Source organism: Rosa rugosa, chromosome 1 (assembly GCF_958449725.1).
Source record: "Rosa rugosa chromosome 1, drRosRugo1.1, whole genome shotgun sequence".
Lineage (NCBI taxonomy): Eukaryota > Viridiplantae > Streptophyta > Magnoliopsida > Rosales > Rosaceae > Rosa > Rosa rugosa.
The window spans coordinates 68513092-68535302 of record NC_084820.1 but is presented as its reverse complement, the minus strand read 5'-3'; the positions used below and the strand labels follow the sequence as shown (position 1 = coordinate 68535302).

The 22211-nt window shown below is 38.6% G+C and overlaps 3 protein-coding genes across 4 annotated transcripts; all 3 read left to right on the top strand.

Moving 5' to 3' along the window:
• Positions 1-456: 456 nt before the first annotated feature.
• Positions 457-4848, top strand: LOC133726405 (cullin-3A-like). Its single transcript, XM_062153949.1, has 2 exons — positions 457-861; positions 2344-4848. Exons 1-2 carry the CDS (start codon positions 701-703, stop codon positions 4382-4384), a joined length of 2202 nt encoding a protein of 733 aa, XP_062009933.1. The 5' UTR covers positions 457-700; the 3' UTR covers positions 4385-4848.
• A 3582-nt stretch (positions 4849-8430) lies between these two features.
• Positions 8431-16711, top strand: LOC133726403 (uncharacterized). Of its 2 annotated transcripts, XM_062153948.1 has the most exons (5): positions 9168-9307; positions 9643-11790; positions 12063-12331; positions 12653-13249; positions 14140-16711. In XM_062153948.1, the coding sequence occupies exons 2-5, from the start codon at positions 9670-9672 to the stop codon at positions 16562-16564; spliced, it is 5412 nt and encodes a 1803-aa protein (XP_062009932.1). In that variant the 5' UTR covers positions 9168-9307; positions 9643-9669; the 3' UTR covers positions 16565-16711. The 2 variants fall into 2 exon arrangements, with proteins under 2 accessions (XP_062009931.1, XP_062009932.1); XM_062153947.1 differs by having other exon boundaries at positions 8431-11790.
• A 460-nt stretch (positions 16712-17171) lies between these two features.
• LOC133746193 (NAP1-related protein 2-like) lies at positions 17172-20160 on the top strand. The gene is made up of 10 exons (XM_062174358.1): positions 17172-17415; positions 18030-18152; positions 18255-18305; positions 18459-18530; positions 18638-18751; positions 18842-18903; positions 19152-19209; positions 19386-19442; positions 19602-19637; positions 19799-20160. Exons 1-10 carry the CDS (start codon positions 17281-17283, stop codon positions 19853-19855), a joined length of 765 nt encoding a protein of 254 aa, XP_062030342.1. The 5' UTR covers positions 17172-17280; the 3' UTR covers positions 19856-20160.
• Positions 20161-22211: the final 2051 nt, after the last annotated feature.

Genomic DNA, 22211 nt, shown 5'->3' with positions numbered 1-22211 from the left:
TGATTCACAAAAGAAAGAAAAAAATGTTGAGAAACTGAAATTAATTACTTAATTAAATGCATGTGAAATTATATGAGGATAAAGAGGGGAAGTGAAAACTTACCTTTTAATTGTATTAATTATTTGAATTTTTTTTCTTTTTTTGAAAGGTTATTTGAATTTTTTAGATAGTGGAATACACATGACATGCAACGAATGAAGAAAGTAGAAAGGAAAAAGTTGCTAACATTCCTGTTTTGATTAACTATGTATGTTTGAGATTTTGTCACTCTCAATACGTACAACAAGTCAAGATGAACTCTCCGTAGATAGTGGAATACACATGACATGCAACGAATGAAGAAGGTAGAAAGGAATTGATTATCTATTATTGATTATGGATGATTTTATTTTCGACGTGGAGGCGTACGGTGTTTGGATAGTCCCACAAATAAAAATAGAAATAGCAAGCGCATTCCTGAATCCATCATCATCATCAATTCATCATCCCCAATTTGTCCCTCCCTTTTCAGCTAATTCACTTCTCCGCTCCCCAATCTCAAACCCTAGCTTCTCCCTCCTCACGCTCCAACCTCATCTCACCAACTCCACCAACCCCATCCAATACTCAATCGCGATTTTTAGGGTTTTCGAATTGAAGTCCTCCGAAGCTGCTCTTGAAGTTCGATTTAGGGTTTTGCAGCAGGCGAAGCTCGACGAGATGAGTGCTCAGAAGAAGAGGAACTTCCAAATTGAGGCGTTTAAGCATCGGGTCGTGGTTGATCCGAAATACGCAGAGAAGACTTGGACGATCCTGGAGCATGCCATCAAAGAAATCTATAATCACAATGCTAGCGGGCTCAGTTTTGAAGAGCTTTATAGGTTTGCTACTCTTTGCTTTGCATGTAGACAAAAATTTATGCTTTAGTACTGATTCGGATGCTTTCTTTTTTATTTTGTTACAAGGAATTAGTGATTAGGGACTCGATTATTTTCGTAACGATTGGGTTTAGTCTGATCATATTAAGCGACTTTGTAGCGGAGCTCTCTGAATTTGTTGGATTTTTATTCTCATGTATGTTTGTGGTGTTTTCCGTAATCGTTTTGTTGATGATGTGTTAAGAAAGAAAGGTCTACATGGATTCTCGTCCTCGTGTTATAGTAGGAAAGGTGCATGGTTCTTTGCTATATGAAGAGTTGGAGTGTCTAATAGAGTATAGGCATATTGATTCCATAGGGAAAATTGTGCTCAGGTTTCAGAAAAAACATGAGAATAGTAAAACAATATCTGCATTTTTATGTCAATTGAGCTTGTGGTTTTTGTTAGGATTCCTAGGAGAACTTTTGTATTATCTAGTAAGATGTAATTTGTCTATATCTTTTCAGATGTATATTTTGGGCTTATTCATGATTGAGAATGTGGGTTTCCTTTCAATTTTTTTTTTATTTTTTTTTTTGAGAATTTTCCTTTCAATAGTTTGTTTATTTCTATTGTTTCTTGTTTTAGTTATAGAGTCTGTATTTTCATATTTTAATAAATGATCCTGATTTGTGTATCCATAAGGATAAATTTGGACTACATATCCTACCCCATTTCTGTACCTTGATTGGATTTGTGTGTATTGAGAAAGATATGCATCACTAGACTCTTACTTTATCAAGAAATGAGATCTTCTCTCTGTCTCTCTGCTCTCTCTCTCTCTCTCTCTCTCTCTCACACACACACACACAAAAAAATATTTATACATGTCTTTTTTGACAAGCTCTTGGAGGTTTTATCTATTTGAGAATTATACCCATGTGGTTGAGTGGGAAAGAGGGGCAGGTTTAGTTAACAATGAGAATATATGAGAGGGAAAAGAAAAGAGAAAGACCATGCATAAGTTAGTGAGCCATGCAATAAAAGTTGATAGCCTGAAAACTTGTCTGACATGGTAGGTCCCCTTTCATTTGAGGCTTGCCAATACTATCATGCTTAATGTTAGAGCAAACAGTTTTACCAAGAAGCATTTTTACCTTGTGTCCTGTAATATGACTTGTGATTTGTACTGCTATCCAAATTAGTCAATTTGTCTGATGTCTTTCTGTTATGCACTTCATATGAACAAAATAATGTTTAGGTTATAATATTAACCATCATTGATTATAAGATTAAAGCTTTAGAGTTCTTATTCCACTCTCTTAAGTCTTAATCATGCTGGCTTTCTTTTTTTAAGAAAGTTGTCTGGAATCTATTTTCAATAGTTTACTTTATATTCTCATTGCAAGATAAGTTGCAAGCGCCTAGGAGTTGTACTTTCTCACTGCAGTTTGATTCAGATATTAGAACTCTATGCTTCTGATGTTTAAGTACATGTCTTTCAGGAATGCTTACAATATGGTGCTGCACAAATTTGGAGAGAAACTGTACTCTGGTCTGGTGAGAACCATGACTTATCATCTGATGGAAATATCCAAATCGATTGAAGCTGCTCAGGGAGAGCTGTTTCTGGAAGAGCTTAACAGAAAATGGGCAGAGCATAACAAGGCGTTGCAGATGATTCGAGACATATTGATGTACATGGACAGAACTTTTATTCCAAGCACCCACAAAACCCCTGTTCATGAGCTTGGTCTGAACCTTTGGAGGGATGTCGTCATTCACTCAAGCAAAACCCAGTCTAGGCTTTTGGACACGCTTCTTGAGCTTGTGCTTCGAGAAAGAAATGGTGATGTAATCAACAGAGGCTTGATGCGGAATATTATAAAAATGTTAATGGATTTAGGTTCTTATGTTTACCAAGAAGACTTTGAGAAGCATTTTCTTGAAGTTTCAGCTGATTTTTACCGCTGTGAGTCTCAAGAGTTCATCGAGTCATGTGATTGTGGAAACTATTTAAAGAAGGCCGAAAGGCGCCTAAATGAGGAGATGGAGAGAGTGTCCCATTACTTAGATGCTAAAAGTGAAGCTAAGATTACCAGTGTGGTGGAAAAGGAGATGATTGAAAGTCACATGAACAGGCTAGTTCATATGGAAAGCTCAGGTTTAGTTAATATGCTTGTAGATGACAAATATGAAGACTTGGGAAGAATGTACAACTTGTTTCGCAGAGTGCAGAATGGGCTTGTAATTGTAAGAGATGTCATGACTGCTTACATCCGAGATACTGGAAAGCATCTAGTTACTGACCCAGAAAGGTTAAGGGATCCTGTAGACTTTGTGCAACGTCTCCTTGATATGAAGGATAAGTACGACAAAATCATCAGTTTGGCATTTAACAATGACAAGACATTCCAGAATGCTTTAAACTCTTCTTTTGAGTACTTCATTAATTTGAATGCCCGGTCCCCTGAATTTATTTCTCTCTTTGTGGATGACAAGCTTCGGAAAGGTCTTAGAGGGGTTAGCGAGGAGGATGTAGAGGTTGTACTGGACAAGGTCATGATGCTTTTCCGTTACCTTCAGGAGAAAGATGTGTTTGAAAAGTATTACAAGCAACACTTGGCAAAGAGGCTTCTTTCAGGCAAAACTGTTTCTGACGATGCAGAAAGAAGTCTGATTGTAAAGCTCAAAACAGAGTGTGGATATCAATTTACTTCCAAGTTGGAGGGTATGTTCACTGATATGAAAACCTCTCAAGATACAATGCATGGGTTCTACACTGCAGTTGGCCCTCAGTTAGGTGATAGCCCAACACTAACTGTCCAGGTCCTCACCACAGGTTCATGGCCCACTCAGCCAAGTGTGACATGCAACCTTCCAGCTGAAATTATGTGGGTATGTGAGAAGTTCAAGAGTTATTATCTTGGGACCCATACTGGGCGGAGATTGTCCTGGCAAACTAATATGGGAACAGCTGATTTGAAAACAACTTTTGGAAAGGGCCAGAAGCATGAGCTGAATGTTTCGACGTATCAGATGTGTGTGCTGATGCTATTCAACAATGCTGACCAGTTGACGTATAAGGAAATCGAGCAGGCTACAGAGATCCCAGCCACTGAATTGAAGAGGTGCCTGCAGTCTCTGGCCTGTGTTAAGGGGAAGAATGTTCTTCGGAAGGAGCCAATGAGCAAGGACATAGTTGAGGATGATACCTTTTTCTTCAATGACAAGTTCACGAGCAAGTTCTTTAAAGTAAAGATAGGTACCGTGGTTGCACAAAGGGAGTCTGAACCAGAAAACCTAGAAACCCGGCAGAGAGTAGAGGAAGACAGAAAGCCCCAGATTGAAGCAGCAATTGTGAGGATCATGAAGTCAAGGCGGGTACTGGATCACAATAATATAGTTGCTGAGGTCACGAAGCAGCTGCAGGCGCGATTCTTACCCAATCCTGTAGTAATAAAGAAGCGTATTGAGTCCCTCATTGAGCGGGAGTTTTTGGAGAGGGATAAAACAGATAGAAAATTGTACAGGTATCTTGCTTGAAGAAGCACTATATGGTTGGTTTATTTTGTTATTTGGCACAAGCCTGTATAATTTATCCTACATTTGGCTAGTTGGAATATTGTTTCTTGGATATTTACAGGCTTTGGGTGGGTTCCAATGAAGTTCAATCGACTCCCTCTTTGTTTAATTCCCACAGTTCAAGTATTTCCTCATATTCGTTAAATTTGTGACTGTGGGATCGTTCTATGCTTGCGTTGGAAGAAAACATTTTCAAAGTTAACTGTTTTCGACGCTATATATAGTTATTTCGATGATATCAACACTTCTTCTGGACCTAAACTTTGGACGCGGTCTTCTGACTCTTCTCTGATTAGCATTGTTGTTCAGCTGTAGTCTGAGCTTTTATGTATTTTTTTTTCTTTCTATTTATCTGGTTTGGTGTTTTGCAATTATTCACTTTCTTCTCTGTTAGAATGAATATCTGTGCAAATATTCTTGATTGCTGGTGGTGATATCACTCACAGATTTTCTCTTCTTTCTTGATGAACTAGAAAATATTCATTACAAGGAAAGAAATTAATTAGGATATGGATAATTTCAGCAAACAAAAGAAAATAAACTGAGAAAGGGTGTTCACTGTTTTTTCAAAAATAGAAATAAAGATTACAACTTAAAACCTCTCAAACAACCAACATTTAAGGAATCGAAAAGGAAAGCCTGAGAAGCAGTAAGGGGGAGAGACTGGTTCCAAACTTGCACATACAAGGAATCAAAGGGTGTTCAATGTTGCCTGTGGGTTCTATGCCTTCCTCAGTTTGTTTGTTTTTTTTTCAAATAAAATAATAATAATAATAAAATTAATAAAAACTGAGGAATACATAGAAGCCCTTCAGGCAACAGTGAACACCAGAGGGACAACAAAGACACTGGGAGTTGGCAGCAAAATTTCAAAAGCTCTTCCGGAAAATAATTTTAGTAGTCGGAGATGAGATGTTGGAGAAAACCAAACAAATTGCGGTCATTATGAGGTGAATTTGTTTGGTATCCTCCAACTCTCACATACGACTTTTAAATAGAGAAATTATCATGAGATTTCGCTTTAGATGTAGGAGATAAGATATTAGAGGAAATTAAACAAATTAGGAATCACTCACTGAGATGTTAATTTGCTTAATTTCCTCTAATTCTTACATCCAACTTCTAAACGTAGAATACATATAAGAATTACACTTTAGACGCCGGAGATGAGACATTGGAGGAAACTAAACAAACTAGCTAGGGATTTCCCACTAAGAGGTTAATACGTTTAGTCCCCTCCAGTTCTCACGTACAACCTCTGAATTAACGAAAATAACCATAAATTTTACTTTAAATGCCGGAAATGAGATATTGGAGAAAACTAAACAAACTAAAAGTTCTTCGTTGAGAGTTTGATTTGTTTAGTCCTCTCAAATTCTCACATACGGCTTCCAAAAGAACAATGAATGAATGTCGGAGAGGAGGTGCTAGATAAGATGTTGGAGGAAACCGAACCATACTAGGGTAGATAAGAAGATCTTTTGGTCTAGAATTGGTTCAGCGTCCTTCAACTCTTATCTACAACCTCACTCTGTTTGAGTTTACGAGTTGAAGACTGAAGAGCAACCATGTGTCTATTTATAAGGATGCTCAGATGGGAAGAACCCAGTTTCGTTCATGCATATACTGGTGCCTTGGCCCTTGGGAGCACAATTTGCATGCCACTGACTAACAGTACAGGCATACTGGGAAAAACTAACCAATTTTGACCGGGAATTTTGACCTAGGTAGAATACAAAAACTTATGAGTTATGGGATCCCAAAAGGCTAAAACAATCTAAAGACTAAGGGGGGTGTATTGTATTTGGATTTGTGTAGACTTTTTTTAAATGACAGATTTTTTGAAAAGTCCATCGACTCTTTGAAAAGTTGATAGACTGCTATTGATTTCTAAAAACCATTGATTTTAGTCATAGACTTTTTATTGATTTATGAAATCTATATACTTTTATTATGAATGACTTTTATAGATTTCCCAACACATAAAAAGAATAAAAAATAAAACCAATCCATCCCAAATGCAAAACAAGATAATAGCTTGTTGACTCTTTCAATGGTCAAGTATCTTCTGGTAGATATTGATTCAAATGAATGATTATTACTTTGTCTAGCTAGTATGTTCTCATTCCTAATCTCCCAACCAACATAAAGATAAAATATAAATGACTTGATAGTTAAAGTTAATTATTCTCATCAATCTTGTTTTCGCTGATTAACATATATCATAACAAAATATTGGTCACTGTCTTTATATATATATATATATATATATATATATATATATATATATATATATACAGATTTTATCAAGAGCGGAGCTCCGCTTTGAAATTAACATGTGAACTTCGAGTTTTGAGTCACTTTTCGGTCGCACATCCACATCTCGACCGTTCAGTTTTCAGATAATAGTGTATAGATCATCTCTGCAAATTTTCAGCCAAAATGATGATGGTTAAGGCATTGATAACTGCCTTAAAGCGTACGGTTCAGGTTGACAAATTCAGTATGTCCATTGGTTTAAGCAAGTTAGATACCTTAACGATCATCAATTTGGCTGAAAATTTGCAGAGATGATCTATACAGTAGTACCTAAAAACTGAACGGTAGAGATGTAGATATGCGACCGAAAAGTGACCAAAAACTCGAAGTTCACACGTTAATTTCAAAGCGGAGCTCCGCTCTGGATAAGATCTGTATATATATATATATTCAATCAATTGAAGTTCAATTTTTCAAGCTTCATTTGAACTGTAAATATAAACTCAAATAAATGAGAATAACTAAGAAGACACAATCCAATATTTCATAGGCAACACTATTCTAGGTTTTTAGGGTAGACTACAGTATTTGGGTATTAGTGAACATGTTGGGTACCAAAAACATTGATATCATAAATGATTAAAGAAAACAAAAAAAAAAAAAAAAAAAAACAAGAAAGAGAGATGATGGAAGATCAACCTCTTCCCACGCATAAAGAAAGTCTATCATAGACTTTTCCAAATCTTTGGTCTGATGGTTGGAAAATTATTAGAGTTTGGTGTGTATAATTAACACTACAAAGTCCATAATTATCCATGAGTTTTTAAGTCATTAAGTATGAATGATATTTTGAATACATCTGTACTTTCATTCATTTTTAAAAGTCCTAATTGAATACTCCTAGATTTTGGTGGAATTCATAAAGTCTTTTAAAATCCTGATTGAATACCCCGAGACTTTCATGGACTGTTAAAAGTCTATATTGAATACACCTGGACTTTTAAATTCCATAGATTTGTTAAAAAGTTCTACTAATTCCATATACAATACACCCCCCTAAAAACAACTTGTAAATTACATTTTACCTCTTAATAAACCTCTCCTTTTTTTTTTGTCTACTATTAACTTATAAGGATTAATTGTTTTAAGATTGAGATTCTAATCTAGGTTATCATGTGTGGTAAGTTGAGCTCTCCTCACTTCTGTACATAATATAATTTCTTCTTCTCAAAAAAATTAATTTTAATTTTTTTTACATGGTGTCTATTATCGCTCGTTTTTATTTTATCACTCACATTTTGGAGTACAATTTCTTCTTCCATTCTAAATTCTCAAAGTTCTCATAAAAAAACGACTAATTTAAAGTTAGAAACATCTAGGAAAGTAGGATCTCTCAAGGGAGTCAAGATACCGTGTATGTAAAAAACTACAAAGATCAAAGTGCTTAACTTGTAATACGAAACAACATGACTATGTCAAATGTAGAAGTTTGATTGTGCTAAAATAAAATTTACGAGAGTAAAACACATTCTTAGAAATATAAGAGTTCTCGAATCACAAGAACATCGATATTTTGATGAGATTATTTCCTAATTAGATGACAATTCCGAGATCGGGGTTCGACCCGAAATTTTTACCCGATTAGACTAAAACAGTAAAACAGTAAACTGTAAAACATTTTTACTTACCTCCAATCTGACGTTTGCCCTAACTTCCATTTTCTAAAAAGCCCCCAACTTCTCCTAACCAACACAAACTGTTAAACCCCTCTCCTCTCCTCTCCTCTCCCCCAAAACCTCAAAAAAACCATGTCCTCCAAATGGCGCGCGATTCAGCACCGCCACAAGTACACCTACAACACCGTCGTCTTTCCCGCCTCCTACACCGCCTCGCTGACGTCACTCCCTCCCCAAATCTCCACCTCAAAATTCTTCTCCCAATTGAGCGACCTAGTCTCCCTTAATTCCACATACGCCCAGCTCAACCACACCAAGGCCCTCTCTTCCTCCTTCGGCGACTTATTAGCCAACGGTGACGAAGCTCTCGTCGCCGAAGCGGCGCCGTTTTACTTGGAGCTTCTGTTTCTGGAAAACTCTCTGCCTTTGCATAAAACCCTAGTCTCTGCTCTGGCAAAGGCCCGAACTTTCCAGGCTCTGATCGGAAAATGGTTCCGGAATCTTTGCGAGGAGTATGGTGGAGGTAAAGGGAAGCGGTTCTGCGTTTCGAGGGCGGCGTTGTCGGTGATGGGTATGCCCAAGTTGGGGTTTTTGGTTGAGGTTGTGGAGGAATGTGCGGTTCTGATCGCTTTGGATGCGGTTTCGAGCTTGAATGCTTTGGTTTCGGAGACGAAAGCCGCTGCTAGGCCTTCGCCGATTGTAATGGAGCAATGCCAGGAGGCTCTGTCTTGTTTGTATTACTTGCTTCAACGGTTTCCGGCTAAATTTTGTGGGGTTGGTGTTGAGGTTGGGGATTCGGGTGTTTTGGAGATGAGTATGGCTGTCATTTTGAGCATTTTGAAGTCGGTGGCGTTTTCAAGGGACTGTTATGTGGCTGCTGGTGTGAGCTTCTGTGCAGCTCTGCAAGTGTGTCTTGGTCCTGCAGAGCTTGGCTGGTTTATAATTGAAGGTATATTTCGTCGAACTGACTCTAATTGTGAGAGTGAATTAAAGAATGCTATTGCTAAAGTTCCATATAAAGGGGATGTGTACTCTGAAATAGGATGTTTGTGTGATATGAGTAGACTTTGCTTGATAAGAGGGATTCTTACTGCGGTTTCAAGGACAGTGCTTAATACCCGGTTTGATATGTCCGGGGGTAATTCGAATGGCTATCTGGGACATATAAATGAGGATGATCATGTTAAGTCTATACTGTATGATGGAATTTTGCCTGAACTGTGTAACTACTGCGAGAACCCTACAGATAGCCATTTTAACTTTCATGCGTTAACTGTATTGCAGATTTGCTTGCAACAAATAAAATCCTCAATGTTAGCTAATCTTACAATACCCTCGGAGCATTATGATCCAATCCCAGTGGAAATGGGAGCCCGAATATTGAGAATTGCATGGAATAATCTGGAAGATCCTTTAAGTCAAACAGTTAAACAAGCTCATCTTATTTTTGATCTCTTCCTAGACATCCGTTCCACCCTTTGTTGGTCAGAAGGTAGTGAGAGAATAAGGTCATTCTTGCAAAATATTGCTTCTGATCTTCTTCGTTTGGGTCCTCGCTGCAAGGGGAGGTATGTTCCTTTAGCTTCACTGACCAAGCGATTGGGCGCAAAAACTATGTTAAATATGAGTCCTAACCTGATGTATGAGATTGTACATGCCTATGTTGATGATGATGTCTGCTGTGCTGTCACATCATTTTTGAAGTGTTTTCTTGAGCACTTGCGTGACGAGTGTTGGAGCAGCGATGGTATTGAAGGTGGTTATGCACTTTACAGAGGGCATTGTTTGCCCCCATTATTGTATGGACTTTCTTCTGGGGTTTCAAGGCTCCGCTCTAATTTGAACACATATGCTCTTCCAATTTTACTTGAAGTGGATGAGGACAGCTTATTTTCCATGCTGGCATTTATTTCAGTTGGTCCGAGTAAGGGTGATGATCAACTGTTAAATCCTGAGCTCTTTTGTGATAACATAGTATTGAGGGTTGAACAAAAGGTGGCAATCTTAGTTTCATTGCTCAAGGTATCTCGTTTGCTTGCTTTGATTGAAGGGGACATTGATTGGTGCAAAGATTCTGATCAGTATGCTCTTGTTTGTATCAAGGGAACAAAAGTTGAAGTTGTGGTCGAGTGGTTAGTGCTTGCGTTGACCCATGTTGATGAGTCATTACGTGTGGATGCTGCAGAGACTCTTTTCTTGAATCCCAAGACGGCTAGTTTGCCTTCCCATTTAGAACTCATGTTGTTCAGGGAAGCAGTCCCACTTAACATGAGATGTTGCTCTACAGGTTTTCAAATGAAGTGGAGTAGCTTGTTTAGAAAGTTTTTTTCTCGTGTGCGAACAGCCTTGGAGAGACAATTCAAGCAGGGAAGCTGGCAGCCGATTGAGGATAACAACAACAGTGGAAAACATCTTTCAAATGGAAGTGAGCACACTGAAGCTCACAGAGCAAGTGATCTTTTTCATTTCATGAGGTGGTTAAGTTCATTTCTATTTTTCTCATGCTATCCTTCTGCCCCTTATCAGAGAAAAATAATGGCCACACAGCTGATTCTGATAATGCTTAATGTTTGGTCCATTGTGCCTGCTACTGAAGAAAAATTTGGCTCTGTTTCTTTAGAAGGCTGTCTCTATCCTTATAATAAGGGAACGACTTCACCTGATACAACTTTGTTGTTAGTTGGATCAATAATTGATAGTTGGGACAGGCTGAGAGAGTGTTTCTTTCGTATACTGTTACACTTTCCAAATCCACTTCCGGGAATTTCAGACGAAGATATGGTCCAGAACGTGGTTTCATGGGCTAAGAAATTAGTTTGCAGTCCGCGTGTGAGAGAAAGTGATGCTGGAGCTCTGGCTTTAAGGCTAATTTTCAGGAAGTATGTCTTACAGCTAGGATGGACAGTTCAAGCTTCAGTTTGTGTAGCTTGCATTCAATCACAGTCTGGATTGGAAAACGGAGATTGTCAGACTTATAATTCTAGGCACCCTGTGATAGAATATGTTAGATCACTGATTGATTGGTTGGATGTTTCCATAGTGGAAGGGGAGAGGGATCTTTCAGAAGCCTGCAAAAGCAGCTTTGTCCATGGAGTATTACTTACACTACGATATACTTTTGAGGAACTAGACTTCAGCACTGATGGAGTACTGTCTAGTATTTCAGAGATGAGACATCTATTAGAGAAGCTCTTGGAGCTTGTGATGCGAATAACTTCTTTGGCACTTTGGGTGGTTTCTGCAGATGCTTTGCAGCTTCCTGAGGACATGGATGATATGGTTGATGATGAAACTTTCTTATCCGAGGTTCCAGAAGAGGTGGAGGCAAAAACATCTCTTTTGGAGCATGGAGACAATAACTCCACACTTCTGCAGGATAATAGGCGATCGGAACAAACTGTAATGGTTGGTTGCTGGCTGGCGATGAAAGAGGTATTTGAATTTTTTTTTCTTTTTACCTTTTTCTTTGCACTGAAATATGCAACTAATATTCATTGTTGGGATAAGTTATTTTAGAAAAAGATTGTTAGTTGAACGAATATACTTAAAGTTGTAAACCAATTAAAGCAAAAACATACTTTAAAAGTCTTTTACCATCAAATGCCTGGGCCCTAGGATGGTCTATTGTAGCATGCAGTATGTACTGGCAAAACTAAGTTTAGTAAATTTCATTGCACTAAAGGTTAATTATGCAAAATTTTCAGGTGAGTCTTCTTTTGGGAACTATTGTAAGAAAGGTTCCTTTACCAAGTAGCCCTTCCTCAGAATCATTACATGCAGAAGCCACCTCTTGTGCTTCTGGAGTTTCAGATATGATGGTTTCGGATGCAATGCTTGATTTGAAACAACTTGAAACAATTGGGAATCACTTCTTGGAAGTCCTTCTTAAAATGAAGCATAATGGTGCCATTGATAAAACAAGGGCTGGATTTACAGCTCTTTGCAACCGTTTACTTTGCTCAAATGATCCTAGGTATGTTTCTTTTTCTGTTTCATTTGAGCTGTTTTTCAATTAGGTACATTCTAATATTGTATTCCATTTTATATTCGATGTCTTCAGCACAATTTTATAGTAAAGTCATTCATGTATATAATGACTTCATGACTTTAATTTGTTCAATCAAGTGCTCACCATTCAGAAGATTACTTGTCAAATCCTTATAGTTAGCAGATTTTAATTTCGTTCTGTCTATAAGAAATTTACGTGTGTATATGCCTGATGAACTCTTTCACTGCGTCATTGAGATTGTTACTGTTTAGATGAATCCATTTTCTAATAGGTTTCTTTTTTCAGGCTTTGTAAGTTAACAGAGTCCTGGATGGAGCAACTTATGGAAAGAACTGTGGCCAAGGGTCAAGTAGTGGATGACTTGCTAAGGAGAAGTGCAGGTATTCCTGCTGCATTTACAGCTCTATTTCTCTCAGAGCCTGAAGGTGCACCTAAGAAACTTCTCCCACGGGCCTTGCGGTGGCTGATAGATGTTGCTAAAGAGTCTTTTATGGATCAATTTGAAACCAGCAGCTCCAATGGTGACATGCGTAAATTTTGTTCGACAAAGTCGGACAATAGTTTTGATTCTGCACTGCCATCAGAGAGAAATATAAGTGACAAAGTTTCAAAGATCCGAGATGAGGGTGTCGTTCCTACCGTACATGCATTCAATGTCCTTAGGGCTGCTTTCAATGACACCAACCTGGCCACTGATACATCAGGGTTTTCTGCTGAGGCTATGATTATTTCAATTCGCTCCTTTTCTTCTCCCTACTGGGAGGTTCGGAACAGTGCTTGTCAGGCATACACTGCTTTAGTACGTCGCATGATTGGATTCCTTAATGTCCAGAAACGGGAGTCGCAAAGGCGTGCACTAACTGGGGTTGAATTTTTTCATAGGTATGGATTCTTTGATAAAGTTGATATCCCCCCCCCCCAAAAAAAAAAAAAAAAAAAAAAAAATTGGCTAATGCCTCTTTCAAACTTGAAATTTATTATATTTTCAGAAGTATATATGATGATCCAACTATCCAAGAAAGTATAAAATTTGTCATAATTGAGCTGGAAGTTTAATTTGTCATCCTCACAAGGTCTCTCATTTGTCACTCTCCACATTGACGAAAATAAACTTTTTAGGAGGACCACTATGTTACTGTTTTTTTTTTTTTTTTGTTGATACCCCAGAAGTCCCCCTTACTTTGTTGACCCTGGCTTGAAGCTGGGGCCTCTTGCCGAACCCTAAATCTTTAGGAGACGGGAAACTCAAGGAAATAGCTAAGGACTGAGGATGTTTGAACCTCAGCCCACATGAGAGCGAACCATGAGCCTGATACTAACCACTCGTTGGTGACCACTTCATTAGCTGATCATTTTGTTTATGCATCTTTCTGATTTGTTTATTGCTTTTGTAATGCATTTTGCTTCTGATAAAATGAAGAAATTTCATAGAAGTACCACTATGCTTTGTATACACTTTCATTGACTCACCTTAATCCTTTTGGTGATCTTTGATATGACGGTTAGTGTGAGGAGTTTGTATGAGTTTGCACAGCATAATTAATATCATGTTAAGAAAGGCCTAAATCTTTTCTTCTATGTTACACTTTTCCCTTTGGCTTTTAAAGGCTCAATCTGAAGCCTGCTAAAGGAATTTCTAAGATAAGCTCGCAACCTTAATGCCTGTGGGGTTAAGCATAGGTCTAGACATTCTTATTATATTTGCTCAGCGCACCAAGATTAATTACATTTTCGTGAGTAACCACTAAATCAGAATGTCTTTTCGTATGAAGGTATCCCTCTTTGCATCCATTTTTATTCAAGGAACTGAAAGCTGCAACTGAGTTGCTTGGGGATGGGCCATCTGGACAGTCTGGGTGTAATCTGGAAGATGCTGTGCACCCAAGCTTGTGTCCTGTGTTGATTCTGTTATCCAGGCTTAAGCCCTCAACTATTGCAAGTGAGGCTGGAGATGACCTAGATCCTTCTTTGTTCATGCCGTTCATTAGGAGCTGCTCAACCCAAAGCAATCTCAGAGTCCGTGTCCTTGCATCTAGAGCTTTAACAGGCCTTGTATCTAATGAGAAATTGCCAACTGTTATTCTCAATATAGTATCAGAGTTGCCTAGCATAGACAACCAAGCTACAATGACTCCTGAGTCGTCCTTGCTACTTCACAAAACCAGAAGAAGTAATTGGATTCATGGAGTTCTGTTGCAGTTGAGTTCTCTCCTGGATACAAACTGTAGAAATCTGGCCGATGTCGTAAAGAAAGATCAGATTTTAGGTGACTTATTTGAAGCTCTTCTAAGTCATTCATGGATGGCAAAGCCCAGATGTTGCCCTTGTCCCATCCTCAATGCCTCTTTCTTAAAGCTGCTGGACCACATGCTCAGTATTGCGAGGACAAGCCATACCAGCAGACATTTTTATGCCCTCCGCAACCTACTGTTACAGTTATCTACAGAATGCCTAGATGTAGAAGCTTCTCATGGGTTCTCTTATTATGATCCGACAATAGCTCAACTCCGGCAACAAGCAGCAGCATCCTATTTCAGTTGCGTCTTTCAAGCAACTGAGGAAATGGCTGCAGAGGCTTTTCAGATGCCTCAGAGGTACTCTCATATTGATTCAACTAATCAGAAGATACCTGAAACAGAGAATGCTTTTATAGGACTCCAGGAAAGACTGGTCCGGTCTCTGTCAGATTCGGAATACGAAGTTCGACTTGCAACATTGAAGTGGCTACTGAAATTCCTAACATCAACAGAATCTGGTAGTGGGTTCCATAATTTTAGCAGTGAGGTTAGGATCATTCGCCACTGGATCAGAACTAAACTCCAGACCTCATTGGTTGATCTCTTAGATGTGGAGAAGTATTACAGATGCTCATATTACATTCTGAGAATTATATTCACTTGGAATGCGCTACAGTTCCAGAAGCCTAGGGATGAAAAATGCACTGAATCAGTTTATGTTGGTAGTATGGAATGTGATTCTGTGTTTCTGCTTTGGGATAAGTTGATTTCCTTGTACAATCTCACAAGACATGCAAAGACTCGAGAAACACTCGTATGCTGCATTGGAATCTGCATAAAGAGGTTTGCAGGTTTATTTACAACTTCTGTTCTTTCTGATGTAACGGACAACAATGAGTCTGATCAGTTAGAAAAACTGGGCGCACTTCATAGTAGAATTTCCTTTTTCACTGAATTAATTAAGAAACATAGTGCTTCATCTCAGCCGGTAAACATGCGTAAGGCAGCAGCAGAGTCTATCATAGCATCTGGTTTGCTAGAGCAAGCTGAGTTGATTGGTTCTACTGTGTTCAATAGCCAAACCCATTTGGAAAGTTCATCGTCTCATTTTGAAGGAAAAGAAGCGGTTAATATCTATGCTCATCAAATAGTAGATATATGGTTCACATGTATCAAGCTGCTGGAGGATGAAGATGACGAGATTAGGCAAAGGCTCGCCATGGGTATTCAAAGGTGTTTTTCTTGCCAAAGATCCGGAAGAAGCTCTCTTACTGGAGAAGTTCCAACTCAAGTGGAGAAAGTGATAGAGTCGAGTTTCGAGCATCTAACTTCCATCTTTGGTCACTGGATTGGGTATTTGGATTTTCTTTTACACAGTGTACTGAATGCAGCAAGCCATGAGGTGTCCAAAGGAGATCTTGTGAGACAGGTATTTGATAAGGAAATCGATAATCATCATGAGGAAAAGCTTTTGATCTGCCAGCTTTGCTGTTCTCAATTAGAGAAGCTTCCGATTACAAAATCTTGTGCTGTCGACATTTCAGACAAACAGCAGTTTAGGGATTATTTACATGATTGGAGACTCAGGTTTTCCCGCCAATTGATGTTGTTTGCCAAGGACCGCATGGCGAAACTAGGTGGAGCCGATTGGGTTGGTGGAGTGGGCAACCATAAGGATTCATTTCTCCCCCTGTATTCCAGTTTGCTTGCATTTCATGCCATCTCGAACTGCATGTTGAAAGGGAATACGGAAGATAATACGCATCTACTGTCTGATGTTGTTGAAGTCGGGAGAACTATCAGTCCATTTCTGAAGAACCCTCTGATCTCTAACCTGTATTTTTCAGTACTTAAATCTCATGAAGATGCTCTTGGTCCGACCAATGATGACTTGATCTCCAAACTGAGAGGAGAGGATGCAATATGGAAGGGGTTCAATCCCCATTTTCTTCTTAGTTAAGATCGAGTTTGTGCAACTGTAATAGCTTTTGATTCTTATTCTTTACTCGATACGAAATTTTGATAATTTTCCCATCTTTTTCCTTCTTCTGGGAATGTGTACTATGCAGTTCAGCTTGAGTATACAATAAATCTCTTCATTACATTACCTTCGAGCCTTATGATAAGAGTCATATTGCTAATTCTGGCTTCTAATGCTTGTCACAGCCAATTTCATCAGTCTCATCTACACAATTGTGTAGAGTTTGTCTACTACACTACTGTTATGTATAACTTACCACAATAGAAAAGTAATAATACTATTGATATCACGTCGCTGCTCTAAATCCTCCCACATTATACACGACACACATCCCCATGTAACCATACAGATTTTCCGAACTCCATTCCAAAAGATAAAGAAAAGAAGAGTTATTCCAAAAAAAAAGAGGAAAAAAAAAATCTTTCCAGAAAACCGGGAGTCGGGTCCACTTATAGCAAGAGCCCACCATGGAGACCCGAAAACGATTTCAACTGTACCAACAGAAATGCGTTGAAATTACACAAACACCCCCACCCCACCCTCCCAAGTATAAATAGGCCTGTTGAGCCAGCCCAGCAAGAGCCTTCTTCCTTTTTGGGAACCTCGATCTTCTCCCTGTCACTAAAACCCTCGCTGATTTTTTTCCCTCGCTCTGAAATTCTAGGGTTTCCATTTCTCCCTTGGAAAAAATCAAAATGGTGGCGGACAAGGCGAAGAAGGCCAAGCTCGCCGAGAGAGCTCCGGAGGAGAACGCCGAAGCCGATCACATTGACGGCGACCTCGTGCTTTCCATCGAGAAATTGCAGGAGGCTCAAGACGACCTCGAGAAGGTTCTGTAACCCCTCTCTTCGTCTCCGTTATGTATATGTACGCGTATTGTAGTTGTATCCGTATTTACGAAGTATTTATATGCGTGTGGTTGTTGTGGATTTCGATTTCGCATTTCGCATTTTCGGGGTTTCGCTTTGTTTGAATGAGGATGATGGTTGGTGTCGGTATTGTGGAAATGTAGCTTGATGCGGAATCCATATACATGTTTAGTTGTCTAATTTAGAGTTTTGGATTTTCGGTTTTCGCAAGGTTTTGGGAATTGAGAGGCTGAAAATGAAGCGCGAGACTCATTTTGTTCAAGGAAAACACATAGGATCGTCTTTCTGTTAGCTTTGTTTGGAATCAGTTTATAGAGTTGGGTTGAGATTAGTAGCATATATGTACTAGTAGTAAGTGTGCTTGGCAATCTCAATTGGTCATAACACCGTGAATATAATGTATTTTTTTTGCCCTTCAAAAGGGTAAGGGGTGGTTTCTTCAGTTTGTAACAGATATTAAGTTTGCCTATTATGCGTATTCGTACCTTGTTTATAATTGTGCCTTTCATTGAACTCAAGATCTATCATTGTTATGTCATGCTGATGAAGGTTGATATGGCATTGTCAAACAATAGGTTAATGAAGAAGCCAGTGACAAGGTGTTGGAAGTTGAGCAGAAGTATAATGTGATACGCAGACCGGTCTATTTGAAACGGAATGAAATAATAAAAACCATTCCTGACTTCTGGCTAACTGCTGTTAGTGATTCATGCTTTTTTCCAATTTGTCTTTCTGAGAATTTTAACGATTGATTGAGAATTTGTGCATATGTATGACTTGTACATTGTTGATCTATGCAGTTCCTTAGCCATCCTGCACTAAGCGATCTATTGAGTGAGGAAGACCAGAAGGTATGACTATTAATATTGATAATGGGCCAAAAACTACAAATTTTGGGAAGTTTCAATTTTTTTTTTCCCTAATCATTGTCTTCTTAGTTATGTCAGCTGACTGGAATTGCAGGGTGTGAACTTATTATTTCATTTATTTTCTTGTTGGCATAGATCTTCAAATATTTAAGTTCTCTTGATGTGGAGGACTTCAAAGATGTTAAGTCAGGTTATGCTATCAGATTTGTAAGCTTCTTCTTCTTGGATATTGATTCTGATATATTCTGTCCTTTTGCTCCCCTAAGATTTGAATTACCCTATGCTAATACTTCTTCCAATTCCTCTATTTTCAGAACTTTAACGAGAATCCTTATTTTGAAGATACAAAGCTGACTAAAACCTTCACATTCTTTGATGATGGGACAACTAAAATTGCTGGCACCACCATCAAGTGGAAGGAGGGCATGGTATTAACAGAACCCTTGAACCTTTGGCCCTTGCTGTCTTCTCTTTATTTTCTCCTTTCAGAAAATTTACAAAAATTGTGAACTGTGAAGGGTACAGCAAATGGAGCCAATCACGGGAAAAAGGGAAACAAACGACCACCTGCTGAGGAGAGGTTATATTCTTTGAATCATGTGTCTATTTGTAGCCAATTTTGTTCAAGTCAACTGTGGTTGAAGTTATGAGCTATTAGGATCTTCGGTTGCTTGGTACAATGTATGGAGTCCATTTGTTTCATACATCTGAACCAAGATCATAAAATATTGTGTTAGATTGTGTTCACATTTTTCTGGTCATATTTATCTAAGCTTGCTCTCTTTTTAACCTTTAAGTTTGTTATTGACTTCTATGTTTTTATTGCAGCTTCTTCAGTTGGTTTAGTGAGACTGAGCAGAAAGATATAGCTGAGTTTCAGGATGAGGTAACCCGTGTACTCTATTCACTGAGTTATGATATACATACTCCTCTTCTTTAAGGAAAAAAAAAAAAAAAAAAAAAACTCGTTTGATGATCTCAAATTCTCAGTATAAATCAATGGAAATTTCCTATGAGTGCCCTTTCATTTGCTTCTTGCTCTATCGCTTACTGAAATTGCAGGTGGCAGAGATAATTAAGGAGGATTTATGGCCCAATCCTCTAAAGTACTTCAACAATGTAAGATTTCTTATCATATATGCGTGCTTTCTAGTTTAAGTACTTCAAAATTTTCCCCGTTTATTTAAGTGTGGACTTGAGAGATTTTAGATTTTGAAAGGTTTTACTTTTCAATTTAACCTGGGTACGCTAGTGTAACTTTCAAATTTGTTGTTGCAGGAGGCAGATGAAGAGGACTCTGAAGGTGATGAAGAGGTAAAAAATATAACTTCACCTATACTATTGTCGTAAAGATTAGTGATGCTCTCACTTGGACTGTAGCTTCGTATTTAGTGCGTTTAGTTGAGTCCTGTATGTTGGTTACAGTTATTGTTAAATTTAATGATTTCTGACAACTTCTGAATCTGCTCGTGCAGGAGAATGGTGACGATGATGACAATAATGGAGAAGAAGATACTGAGGGAGATAGCTAAATTATGTGGATTGCTTTTCAGTTTTGTTACTCTTGCGGAACTGGGTCAGTAAAAGCACTATGCCATTGATATGAACCTTTTCTAGCTATATGGGATGGCAACTCAAACTTCTACCTTGATGATGTCAGCTGCCTTCTGTCAGACTATAAATCATTGGTCTATCTTTTGGTTTGCATGTTTATGCTTATATGTAGAGTTTTAGCTTCAATGTGACTAATCTGCACTATCCACAAATTTAACTACACAGATACATTATGGTATACTTGCTTTGCTCTTTTCTGCTTGGGAACTGCCAAGTTTGCTCACCTTCTTTCTGTACTTTCTACCCTATTAGTCATTAGTCTGCTAGCTGTGTTATGCCAATAGGTATTAGAATATCTCAAATAGAAATAGGTAATGAAACCATGTGCTAGAAACCAAACTTTTCAGTACTGCTGGGAAAATGAAATACAATCATCGTTCATGTGAACTTGGCACTTGCAACAAATTAAGACTTTGCTTTGTGACATGTACTAGGACAGTCGGGTCTGATGAAAATAGAAAAAGCAATTCAATTCCGCTAGCTACCAAGGATTGGGCGTGAACCAGACAGGTTCAGTGAATAGTTGGGTTTGAGAAGGATCGTTGGAGAAACTGAAATGCACAACACGCCGATCTTCGAAGGAAAGTACCCCAACGTCGCGCCCACTTGATGATGATGATAAACAGGGATTATCAAAAGCGAAATAGATACAGTTTCTTCCAAGCGAGTTAGCGGGGTTATGAAGATTTAGGCTATTAGTTGCCGGGATGAATATGTTGCTAAAGTTACTGATAAACAATATTCGATCACCCAGGTCCTCAATTTCTATCCACCGTGAACCATTAACATTGCACTCTAGTTTGAACACTCGAAATCCTTCTGTCCTAGGTGGGATGCTGAAATTTTGACAATATAAGATCTCCTCCCAAGAGATTATTGGATCCTCCTCAAGGGCAAAACTTCTCCTATGAAAAATCATAAATAACTCCTTTGATGAAGAATCTTTTGCCAAGTAAATCCCGTCATTAACGTGGAGTCCATCAGCCATCCACCACTCCGGAGTCGGCCATGAACGAAGCAAGTTCAAACTCTCAACCCTATAGCTAAGGGGCTTATTGGCATCTTCAGCATCTTGGATTTCAAACACTACTATTGAAACTTCCGGTTCCTTCCAAGTTGCAGCATATAATTTTGCATCAATTATTTCTATATCGAAAAACACAAGCTCGCCGATGTCTTCTGCCTTTATGAGAGTCCATGATTCATCTGTTGGCCTACAAAAAGCCAAGTGACAATTCCCCGTACACAAACCGGCCACAAAACAGTGCCGGCTTGTTGGTGCTGAAGAGGCTACTGCTTTGGTGAAGAAGAAAAATTCATAGTTGTTGGGCAATGAAATTGTGGATGGGGATGGGAGCATGACTCGGTCACATGATATTGGATTCAAAAAGAAGATTACAGAATCAAAGGTAGGAGGGTTCTGCATATACAGTAGGTCAGTTGACCAAGGATTCAAATAACCTTCGGGACGCAAACATTCGCACTCAGACATGATCAACCACCCCTCAAATGACCCAATACAGTTCCGTCTATCTATATATGGTGAACTCGGTTTGCAAAATTTCTGATCACTCGGACTAAAGAACCAATGATTATTGAGGGAAAAATGATGAGATGAGAGCAGAAGACATGGTAGTTGAGGAAGAGGACGACAATGCTGGCTCGAAATCGCCTTTTTAACAGTAGCTCGCCAAGAAACGCATACTTTACTGCATTGAAGATAATCGGATAGGGGTAGCCGTTGTAGAATCAATTGCATGATATCTTCTGGCAGTTGCTTGGACCACAAGCTAGTACAAGCACTGCTGCTTTCTTCATCTTCTGGATTTTGTTTTCTTCTTCTTCTTCTTCTTACTTTCAGCAGAATAGTTATAATATTCGACATTAGCTTCTCTTTATCCAGCAATGTCAAGCGGTAGTATGTAAACAAAACAGTAAAAATTCGAACCGCAAATCGAGCCAATTTCTTCCTTTTTAGCTCAGTAGTAATAAGCTTTCGAGCCAAATCCTTCTTTGCTTGGTAAGGCATCTTTCTAATAAAGACGGTGAGGATAAAACCACCAAAACCTAGAGCGAGAGGAAACCGTAGGCGGTTGTATGCTAAAAAACATGCAAGAAAAACTAGAAAAACACGAAGCGTTAATAGAATCAGTGCTACGCGGATGCATGTAATTATAATCAGAAAGCTAATCGAAGCACCTGTAGCGACTATACTCCTTGGTCTCTTTCTAGTGATCTCCCACAAAGAACCTCCTTTGAAATTCATGACTGATC